This window comes from Sarcophilus harrisii, chromosome 1 (assembly GCF_902635505.1).
Source record: "Sarcophilus harrisii chromosome 1, mSarHar1.11, whole genome shotgun sequence".
Lineage (NCBI taxonomy): Eukaryota > Metazoa > Chordata > Mammalia > Dasyuromorphia > Dasyuridae > Sarcophilus > Sarcophilus harrisii.
The window spans coordinates 507,659,788-507,672,101 of record NC_045426.1 but is presented as its reverse complement, the minus strand read 5'-3'; the positions used below and the strand labels follow the sequence as shown (position 1 = coordinate 507,672,101).

Here is a 12,314-nt window from a genome sequence, read left to right as displayed (position 1 = left end):
AGAAGAGATATGAGAAAGCATATCCCTCCCTTCTTGTTCAGTGTCTCTCCTTGGGATCATGGACATAGAATGTTGAAAATAATGTCACTTATATGTTAGTTTTGTTAAACTGTTTTCTCTCCTTTTAACCTTTGTATTAAGGCACAGATTTCTGAGAAGGAGAGGGTGGGTAGAATTTCCTACGCTGGGAAATGTAGTAATATAAAAACAAAGACAGATAAGGACTGGACCACTAATATAGCAAAATCCAGCATAAAGAAACTTCCTTTTACTAACACAGGGTAATACATTTTTAGGCAACTTATTTTCTTATAGAATTGCCTAGAATATTGAAAAGTTAAGTGACTTATCTGGGGTCATACTGAAAGTATGTGTCAAAAGTAGGATTAGAGCCCAAGTCTTTTTGTCTTTGAAGTCAATTCTCTATCCAGTATCCACTACTATCTCTCTCTAAAATTAAATTTTTTTAAAAAAAAGATCTTTTGAATGTATGTATGTACAAGGGTTGTATAACTTCCATTTTAACTTAGAAGCCACACCCATTTCCCTTTAGGAATAGTAATAATATTTTAATAATAGGTTTATGATTAGTTAGAACTACAAAGGACTCAATTGTCTCTCTGAAAGACGCCATATTTTATATCGATTGTTTTAAATATCATTGTGTTGCTGGTGTATTTTAAATGAAAAAATTTTCTAGTAAGCTCTATTTTATATTTTTTCCAGTGCATGAATGAACAGACCATCAGTATAGAAATAAGTTAAAGGCTTTGTAATAATTTATGAAGAATAAGTATTATGGTGCTTTGAGTTGGTTTGTTCAATAATTACTGGTCAATTATAAGTTATTCTTTATAGTTCTGGAGTTTTCTGCTACAGCTTTTTTGTTCCTTGGTCAATATTTTTTTCCTTAGCTCATAGATGTTTTAGTTATAGAATGCACTGGGTAACTAACATACAAAAACAAGTAATTGGCCCATTTTGGTAGGGGTTAGTATTGTTATTATTGTTTATAGTTTGTTATATTGGCCAAGTTATTTATCCTTTGTAAGCATTAATTTCCTCATCTTTAAAATGGGGATAATAAAACTTGTATGTGAGAAGACAAGGGAAGCCAGGATGGGAAAAATCTATAGCAATAATAATTATTATAACAGCTAGTATTTATATAGCACTTCAAGATTTGCAAAATGTTTTATAGATCTTATTTTATCCTTATAATAATCGTATTGTGCTATTACTATTATTATTTTTAAAATGGGGCAACTGATGTTCATATTCTTTGATCAGTAGTGTTTCTTCTGGGTCTGTATCCCAGAGATCCAAAGAGATCATAAAAGAGGGAGAAGGACTCACATGTGCAAAAATGCTTGTAGCAGCTTTTTTTCTGGTGGCTAGGAATTGTAAAATGAGTGAAAGCCCACCAATGGCTAAGTGGTATATGAATGCGGTATATGAATATGGTTTATAAATGTAATGGAATACTACTGTTCTATAAGAAATGATGAACAAGCTGATTTCAGAAAAGCCTGGGAAGACTTAATTGAATAGAAACTGAATGAAACAAAGGAAAAAACTGTACACAGCAACAACATTGTGTGATGATCAGCTATGATAGACTTAGCTCATCTCAGCAATACAGTGAACCAAAGCAATCCCAATGAACTTGGGATGGAAAGTGCAATCTGCATGCAGATAAAGAACTATGGAGACTGAATGTGGATCAAAGCATACTATTTCCACCTTTTTGTTTTGTTTTTCCCCCTCATGATTTTTCCTTTTTGTCCTGATTTTTTTTTTCTTTTACCAACATGACTCATATGAAAATATGTTTATAATGGATGTATACTCCTAACTCTTATCAGATTGCTTGCTAGCTTGGGGAAGGGAAGATAAGGTAGAAAAGGAAAAATTTTGAAATTCAAAAATCTTACAAAAATTAATGTTGAAAAACAATTTTATATGTAATTGGAAAAATAATATGCTATTAAAAATATTTTTTAATAAGATAAAGCAATTGAGAGAGAGATCTTGCCCAGAGTCACACAGTTATTAAGTGCTTATAACTGCATTTGAACTCAGGTCCTTCCTGACTCCAGTTTTAGAATTAAATCCACACCTAGGTACCTATTATTCTCAATGTTTCCACTGATGACTTTGCTTATTAAATATACAATAACTATATATTGTGGTTTTTATTCTCTATCTACCTTTCACAATTTTGTTGTGAAGATCAGAGGACTTTGATATAAAGCACATAAATTACCATCTAGAAATGTTGATCCACCATCTTCTACACAAAACCTTTTCTGCTCTCCCCAGATACTAGTATCTAATTCTTCCAAAACACATTGTATTTATTTTATATGAACATACATGCATATATTTGTGTCTATTTATACATATATGTGCATGTCTCTCAATAGAATATAAAATCTTTGAGGAAAGCAACTTTTATATCTCTTTATACTTTCATTTCTTAATGCAGTACCCAGATATATAATCCACACTTAATAAATGCTTAGAGATTAAATAATCGATGTAAAATTTTCTGTTTGGTTCAAGCCAATCATGAATTCTTTTTACTGGTCTTGTATCTTATATATTCTCAACTTCCCAAGTGAAAACAGAAGTGAGTCATTTACTAGCAAGTAGGAATGAAAGACAAACTGAAAAGCCACACCCTCCCTACCTTCACCCCCAACTCCCTCCCATCCCGATTCCAACAGGTTTAGATTTGTTTACTATGCTGGGTTTTACTTGCACTTTAGGGAGACATATGTTGGATTTAGTTGTCAACACTGAACATCCCTATGGAAGGAATGGAGCCAGGATCTGAGATTATAATTATACAAAGCTTTCAAGGAAGAATGATTAAACAAGCAGATACACATAATAACTACTGCTGTCTGTTATACTGTTGGATGATTCTGAGCCAACTCTAGATTACCCACTTAGAGAATACATTCAATATATACAAACAACAGACACGAATGCATAGAAAATACCTCTTGATTAACAGCAAATCCAATGCTAACTGCCACTGTTGGAAACCTGCAAAGAAAAAAAAACAAACAAACAAACATTGATTTTTCATATACACCAACCCTAAAGATGTTTATAAATGTGAAAGCCTTTAATAGCCACTGTAGGGTGTGGTGGGAAGGGTACTCAAGCACTTTACTGTTACTTTTTATTTTTCCCCCTTTTAGGATACTGGAAACCATCTCCATAACAAACATCTTCAGCTTGCCATGTTATAATCTGCCAGTAATAAGGAGAGAAGTAATCTGAACCAGAGTGGGATATGTGGGTAGAATCAAGAAATTAGTTCCATTACCATATGTATCTCTGAAAGTTTTTTTTTTCCCTCATCTTTAAAATGGAGATAATAAAACTTGTACATGAGAAGACAAGGGAAGGGGGAAATCTACAGCAATAATAATAATGTTAATGGCTAGTATTTATATAGCACTTCAAGGTTTGCAAAGTGTTTTATGGATTTCTCATTTTATCCTTACAATAATTTTGTTATGTAGATGCTATTACTATAGCATGAGCTAAAGATGAGATAAAACCACAACTTCTAAAGTCTCAGTCTTCACCTTGAAAATGCATAGTACCTTCAGTATTTATCTTACCGAGTTATTGAAAGGATCAAATAAAAATTCATGTAAAGGACTTTGCAAACATTAATCAAACATTATCAATTTATTGGTGTTCAGTTGTTTCAATTATATCTGGCTTTGTGATCCTATTTGGGTTGGGTTTTGGTTTTTGTTTTTTTTTTTTTTTTTTTTTTTTTTGGGCAAAGATATTAGAGTGATTTGCCTTTCATTTCATTTTTACAGATGAGGAAACTGTGAGGTCAACAGAGTTAAGTAACTTGCCCAGCTAATAAGTATCTAAGGCTAAATTTGAACTCAGGAAATTGAGTCTTCCAAACGCCAAGCCCAGCACTCTCTTCACTATGGTGCCACTTAGCTGCCTCTTATTATCAATTATCCAGGATTTTATTAGATTATGAAGCAGTGTGTAAATAATGATAAATTTACAGTCAGAGTACCCATGTTCAAATTTCAGCTTTGACACCGAGAATCTACGTGATCTTAGGCAAATCATCATTTTGGACCTTAGTTTTCTCATTTGTAAAATGAAAGGAGTTGAACTAGATGACTTTTAGTATTTCTTCAAGCTCTAAATCAAACAGTGGGCTCCTTGAGAGAAGGCACCACATTTTATCCTTCTTTGTTTCCTTATTACTTAGCACATATTTTGTCACTTAATGAGCCTGTAATAAATACCAGATGACTTATGGACTGATATTGTGTGAACTACTGTTAGTCACAAGGACCAAAATTCCACAATTACAGTAATCATTTAAGGATTACATTTATTTAAATCTCCCAGTCTTAGGATGGGCATGAAATGCCAGAACAGATTCTCAATAGCTAAAAACAAACTCTCCAAAATCTAGAAGTGGATAGGGGAGTGAATGAACAGGTTTTCTGGATGGGGAGGTACTAGGTAAGTCTGGGATCAGTCACTATTCAGCCCAACAATAACTGTAATGAAATGTCAGTCTGCTTATATTTGTCAACAATCAAATCCTTGAGATGAGTCATTAGTAAACAGCTCTACATATTTAATACTTTCTGGGATAGTAGGAAGCCAGAGACCCAAGCTAAACTTCAAATATAACCTGCACATCAACAAAGTTGTATATTATGATTGACTTCCTTATTTTATGTTTATGGATTTTGGTCTTTGAATAATTATTGGTAGATATTCCTCTCACAAATTAAAATTAATATTTTAAGTTCCTTTTAGGCCTTAGAAGTTCAAAAGCTTTCTAGTGTTAATTTAGAGCAGCAAGGCTAAAAAAGGTTAAGAAGTTAAATGAAGAGTTAAGAGGTTAAAGATATTAAATGAAAAAATAAAACAAAACCTCTATTTGTAATTTTAAATATTTTTGCCAATAAAAGGAAAAAAAAAAAAAAAGCAGAATATCTTTCCAGAAGAATGTTGAAAACTAAGGCCATTAAACACCAGTGCTAAGAAACATGCCTGTCCATGTCTCAATCTTAGTGCTCATTAAAAAGGATAAGAATCTTGCATATGAGTCACCATGAGTCTTTTAGAAATCTTTGGACCTATATAATTCATGTAGCCATAGCTTTTATTGCTTTTTAGTTTTCTGCAAATCCTTAAATTTATTTCATGTCTGGATTCTTAAGTTTTATATCTCTCCAACTTAATTCCTTAGTCACAATAGTTTAGAAGCCAGGGTTAGAGAATACAAACGTGTCTTTTGTATTTAGCTCTGTATGGCCCGTGTGAATGTAAAGTACTTAGAGGCAGCATCTTTGTCACGGAACCTAGAACAGTATCCTGTACATAGTGCTTAATAAATGTTCGTTAAATTGAATTGTATTTAACACAACACTGTTTCACACGCAAATTGTAAAGATGCCTATGGATAGTTAAAGCAGCCAAACAATTTGATGATAAGACTCACATTATGAAAATGCACTTAAAAATGAATAGAATATAACCTTGGTCTTATCGAGTTCCTTAGAACTTCAGAAGGTTAACATGATTTTCCTAATTTCACATAGTTGTTTCATGTTGCAGAGAGGGCTTGAATGCAGGTTTCTTGCCTATGAAGCCATGCCCGCCATTCACTATGCTTTTATATTTGAATAAAAGCACATGCTGTGGAACCAACTTTACATCTATAGTTCAGATTAGCTTCCATCTGGTGGTTCTATGCCTTTTTTCTGAGCACTGAGTATGGGATCTGTTTCAGAAGTACCCTGAAATGGTGGTTAGCGCGATACACTTAGAGTCAGAAAAACTATTTTTGAATTTTTTTTAACAAGTTGTGTCAATTTCTCTGAGTATCAATTTTTGTATCTATATAATAGTAACAATGAGACTATAAGCTCTTATTTAATGACATTTGTCAGACTCAAATGAGATAATGTGTATGTAAGGTGCTTTGCAAACCTTAAAACATATGTATTAGTAGTATCACTAAGTTTTAGCAGATGTACTTTCCAACAAGATAAATTAAAAATAAAATATTTTATAAAAAAAAAATAATGTATGGACTAAAATAAGGTATAATAAAAATTGCACATGAAGCTGTAAATCTATTATATAAAATTTGCTATTCCTTTTAAATATAATAAATTAAATATATAATTAACTTCTCTAGGGTTCATTTTTCTTCCCTTCAAAATGAAGTATAAGACTAAATAACTTCTAAGATCTCTTCCAGCTTATTAATCAATGATCTTATGATAAACATTTTATTGGTGGGGAAATAGAAACTCTGTGGTTAAATGACTAAGTTAAAATTATATATCTAGTATACATGAGGATCACTTATAGGTTTCCCGACTTCTAGTGCTGAGTTCTTTCAACTACATATATACCATGGGCCTCTTTGTGACAGCTGGCTTGGAAGAGCAAGGATAGCTCACTGCCACAGAGTACGCTAGAACTGATCTCCTTTCATTCGGGATCAGCCCCACCTTAATATACATCTATCAAATTTCCCATTTCTAGTTACTCAATTTTTATTGTGTAAGTTGTTCATATCTTTGAGATCTCTGCTTAGGGTCTGACAATGAATTACTTCTCAATACAATAAGCTTTTGGAATGAGTTTTCTTTTATTTTGAAATCTTTGGATTTTTATTTGTAATATTACATTTAATATGTGTGTATATAAAAGTTATAAATTTAGATATTTTTCTAAATCATTATTTTCTAAATTTGATGTCTATTTCTCTAGTTAGATAAACTATGCTAAATGTCAATGACATTTTCATTTTTCAACATTAAAACGCTGATTTTTCCTGTTGTTCCTTAAAACATTTTCTTTGCTATTATTAAATTCTTCATCATCACCATCAACGTCAACATTGAATACATTAAAATCGTGATTATAGTGATTACTTTTCTTTTAAATACCTTAACACAATGGGTTTTAAACAATCGTGCATAGCATTTCCCTCATACCCACTAAAGGGTCACTTTTAAGAATAGCAAATGTTCCCTTAAAACAAATTATATCAATAGCATTCAGACTATAATTTATTAATATTTTGTTTACACATTTAAATCTTTAAAAAAAAATAGTACTTCTAGGAAAATGAAAACATTATTATAAAAAGAATTACAAATGGGAATTAAAATTCCTCATGATCTCATGCATACCTGTGTACAAAGTTGCAAGTACCATCAATAGGGTCAATGATCCAGGTGGGGCTGTCTGTGAGGACACACTTTTCTCCAGCAGCAGTAGATTCTTCTGCAATGAATCTATAATTAAAATGGAATTAGCCTGTGACTTATAAGGAGCTCACCACTGTTCAGAAGATTCCCCACTTCATTTTCTTAAGTGATAGAATGATAGAATTTTTAAGAGCCCACTAATCACCTTATCTCAACAAACCTTCCTTTTACAGGAAAAATAGAAGACATGAGATTAGTGGTCAGTTTCTATTAGAGTTGCTTTAATTTTCAGCAGTTAGGAATTTGTCCAAATAACTTAAATTATTCAACACAGTTTAACAATTATTTCAAATTGCTTTGAGCTCTAATTTTAAAACTGTTAATATTATTTAGGATGGGGGGGGATGGGAAGAAAGGTGTGTAACCTGGAGATGGGAAGATTAAGACAGGAAGAAAAGAACAATCTTCTAATATCTGAAAAACTTGTCTGGAAGAAGGATTAGACATGATCTGCATATCACTATTTTGTAGACAGAGGAGAAAAGAATGAGAAATTCAAGGAGGCAAATGAGACTGATTAAGGAAAAACTTCCTCTTTTTTTTTTTTTTTTTTTTTTTTTTTTAATAGCCTTTTATTTACAGGATATATGCATGGGTAACTTTACAGCATTAACAATTGCCAAACCTCTTGTTCCAATTTTTCACCTCTTACCCCCCCCCACCCCCTCCCCTAGATGGCAGGATGACCAGTAGATGTTAAATATATTAAAATATAAATTAGATACACAATAAGTATACATGACCAAAACGTTATTTTGCTGTACAAAAAGAATCAGACTCTGAAATATTGTACAATTAGCTTGTGAAGGAAATCAAAAATGCAGGTGTGCATAAATATAGGGATTGGGAATTCAATGTAATGGTTTTTTAGTCATCTCCCAGAGTTCTTTTTCTGGGCATAGCTGGTTCAGTTCATTACTGCCATTGGAAATGATTTGGTTGATCTCATTGCTGAGGATGGCCTGGTCCATCAGAACTGGTCATCATATAGTATTGTTGTTGAAGTATATAATGATCTCCTGGTCCTGCTCATTTAGGAAAAACTTCCAAACCATGCTACTAAAAGTGGAATGAATTTCCTCAGAAGTACTAGGTTCTCCTTCACAGGAGGAGATCTTCAAAGACCGAATGACCATTTATTAGGCATGTTATAGTGGAAATTTTGTTCAGTTTTGGGTTGTACCAGATGAACTCTGAGATGCCCTTTAACTCTGAAGTTTTGAGATGCTTTGATACTTCTTAAAAATGTGCCTAAATCTCCCCCATCTTTAAGGGGAAAAAAAAAATTTTCATACAAACTACCATCCTCACAAGCTATTCTATAGGCCATCAAAATTTATTGCCTTCATTTGTTCACACCATGATCACTTCTTCCAACCTCATCACTTAACTGGATTTACCCAAGGTTACAATAATTTTTTAATTGTTAAATATGAAGGCATTTTCTCAATCTTTAACTTTTTTGATATCTCTGTAGCATTAGATCCTCTGGACAATCCTCTTCTCGATAGCCTCTCTGAATTTTTACTGTAGTGCTCTCTCCCGTTTGTCTTCTTACTTGTCTGTGATTTCTTTCTTGGTCTTCTTTGCTGAGGCATCATCGATGTGTCATGTTATCTGCATAGTGGTATCCCAGGTGTCTGTCCTGGGCTTTCCTTTATTCTTTCTCTTCTCCCTTTCTCTCTCTCACACAAACACTCCCCACTTCTGCTCTCCCCCACATACATCCCTTTCTCTCTTTGTTTCAGCTATTAGCTCTACACAGATTGTTCCCTAGTCTTTCTATATATTGAGCCCCAATTAATTTATGAACTTCAGTCTTGCATAATCAACTCTAGTGGACTTCAACTAGATAGATGATTTGCAGCCATTTCAGTCAGCCAAGTCAATAAACATCTATTGAGTGTCTATCATGCTAAGTATTGGAGATTCAAAAAGAGGAAAAAGACAGTTCCTATCCTCAAAGAGCTTATAATCTATGCTGGGAGACGAGAAGAAAGAAAAATAGAAACAAGCTATATCCAAGATAAATAAGAAATAATTATGAGTAGGAAAGCATTCAAATCAAGATGGAGTGAAAAAGGCTTCCTGTAGTTTAGTTGTGACTTTAAAGAAAGCCATTATACAGAGATAAGAAGGGAGAACATTCCAAGTCCAAGGGATAGGGAGAGAAAATTCCTAGAATCTTAAGATAGAATGTCTTATCACAGAATAGCAAAGAGTTCAAATTCACCTCAGACATCTTAAGTACAAACAGAATTCATTATCTTCCTCCCTCATTTTCACCTTCTTCCTAGCTACAAGGTACCACCATCCTTCACGTCACCTATTTTCATAAGTTCAGAGTCAAACCTGATCCTTCTCCTTTTCTCACTCATATTTAATCAGTTCCCAAGTCCTTTCATTCTAGATTACCAGTATATTTCCTATTCATTCCCTTCTCTACACACATATAGCCATCAACTCTTGTTTAGCCTGTCAAACTCTCCCTTGGACTATTGCATTAGTCCTATAGTCAGTCTTGTCTCAAATTCCTGCCTTCCAATCCCAACAGCTGCTACATTGATATTCCTAAAATCCTGGTGTGATCACGTCACTAACCATCTCAGGTAACCTCAGGGACTTCCTCATGTTTCTAAAATGAAGCAAACTCCTTATTGGGTTTTAAAACCTTTCATTAAAGCCTTTCATCAGACTCAGCCTGACTTTTCAATCTTGTTGCACATCATCTTCCTTCATATAGTCTATAATTTGGTCAATCTCATTTTCTTGTTTTTTTCCTGGAACCTAACACTGTATCTCTCATCTCCAGGATTTTGTATAGTTTGTCTCCCATGCCTGGAATGCATTCCTTACTTCTGCCTCTTGGAATCCATTGTTTTCTTCAAAGATCAATTCAAAGTTGCCACCTCTAATAGAAAACCTATCCTAATTCCCTAGGTCCTAGTACTCTTCTCCCAATACATCTCTTTAAATATATTGTATTTAATTTACTTTTACACCTTGTTTTTTCTCCAATAAAAGATAAGTTTATTGAAGACATTTTCACTTTTGTCTTGGGCCATCAATGCTTGACACAGTACCAGTCACAGAATAAACACTTAATAAGTGCTTATTGATTTGAATTGATGGTAGAAATATTTCAATATGAGTTCCCCTTTTGCTCACAGGGGAAAGAGTTCTTCAAAAGAATGCCTGCTCTGTTATTTCTCAGCTCAGTAGATAGCAAGTATTGTCTCTAATTTTTTAAATGCAATGTAATAAAAGAAAGAAGTCAGATAAAAGTATGAGGAAATAGAAAAGACTAAATAAATTGTGACTATTTCATTGGAAGAAGAGAAAGCCGAAGGCAATTTTACCATAATCTTCAAGTAGATAAAAAGTCAGTGTAACATGATACAAAGACCTTAAGATTGAAGAATCAGATGAACTGGCCCTCAATCTGCCACTAAGTTGTTAAGTGTTTTTGGAAAAGTTACTTAACTTCTCTGAACTTGTTTTCCCATATCTGAAATGGGACAATTGCCCTAGACAGCTTCCAAGGGTCTTTTGAACTATAAGATTTTTCTGGCTCTATGATATAGTCTATATAAGGTGGTATGGTGATAAGTTCCCAGAGAATGATCAAGGAGGAAGGCTTACAACAGAATGAATTCCATTGAGTTATTGGAAAGGATTTCCTGTTTGTAAGAGTTAAGTGATATCTGAAGACTATTTAAGAGCCATATTTTAGATGAAGACTTGCAGGAAGTTGATTTGTTCCAATTTTAATTTTTTTGTCTTCTATCTCAGTGAAACACTCAACCCCTATTCCCCAAATGTTTTCTATTTTTGCTGGCAAAATAGAAGCATAATGGTATAAAGTAGGGAAACAAAGCCCTAAAGCAGGGGTCCTCAAACTATGGCCTGCGGGCCAGATGTGGCAGCTGAGGACGTTTATCCCCCTCACCCAGGGCTATGAAGTTTCTTTATATAAAGGCCCACAAAACAAAGTTTTTGTTTTTACTATAGTCCGGCCTTCTAACAGTCTGAGGGACAGTGAATTGGCCCCCTATTTAAAAAGTTTGAGGACCCCTGCCCTAAAGGAATGAATTTCAAGGAAGCCTTCCCAGTTTTATATCCATGGATATCAGGTAATAGTAGCTTGTCATAAAATAATTGCTTTCCATCAATAGAATTCAGATCATCCCCACTTTTCAATAAAATGGGACTATAAAGTAGATCATTTATTTCCCATAAGAACAAATGTCATTTACATTCAATACAAATTAAATTTCTGATAACATTATTCCTCTATCTCTGATTATGCAAAATTATAAGATTGTGTCTGAATCAATTTCTCAAGGGTCTCAATTTGAAAATTACTTTAAGTTACATGTTTAACCTATACAGACAAGGAAAGGAAGGGGTAAGGAGGCTGAAAATTTTAGAAAAAGGTTTTGCAAAGGTGAATATTGAAAACTATCTTTACATGCATTTGGAAAAATAAAAAACTATTAAGAAATTTTAAGAAAAGAAAACTTATTTCTAACTATTTAAGTTTTCCTAGTTTCCCTGCTATTACATTTTAAAAGAAAAGGGATACACACCCTTAGAATATATGTACAAAAAGAAACAAATTACTAATTGGCATGACTCAAGTCAAAGACAAAGCTGATAATGTTTTAGAAACATATCTGACTGGATATTGATGGGAAAAGCAATGATTCATGACTACTAAAGGTGACACCCCAGGTAATCAAGAGGTGTTAACTATGAAACTTATTCTTTTCAATTAGGAAGCAGATGTCTACAAGCTATGTAGGAAAAAGACAAAAGTAAAATTCTCAGGTACCTCCCCTCAGGTATTTATAAGTTTATATAAACATGCTTGGGAGAAAATTTATAAAATTTTTAATATAAAACTAAATATTTAAATGAGATCTATGTAAAATAAAAAGTAACATATGCAGTTAATTTCTGATACTGGCAGCAACATACTTTAAGCCTGTAAGAGAGAATATGGACAAC

General features: G+C 33.2%; 1 protein-coding gene across 2 annotated transcripts in view; it reads right to left on the bottom strand.

Annotated features, from left to right (window-relative positions):
• IMPA2 (inositol monophosphatase 2) overlaps positions 1-12,314 on the bottom strand; it is a 69,428-nt gene that overhangs the window by 18,110 nt on the left and 39,004 nt on the right. For both annotated transcript variants that reach the window (XM_003760068.4, XM_031946656.1), the window contains exons 3-4: positions 7,227-7,331; positions 3,009-3,054 (exon numbers count right to left, since the gene is read on the bottom strand). In XM_003760068.4, the coding sequence (XP_003760116.1) occupies positions 3,009-3,054; positions 7,227-7,331 (151 nt within the window). The remainder of the gene's footprint in view (positions 1-3,008; positions 3,055-7,226; positions 7,332-12,314) is intronic.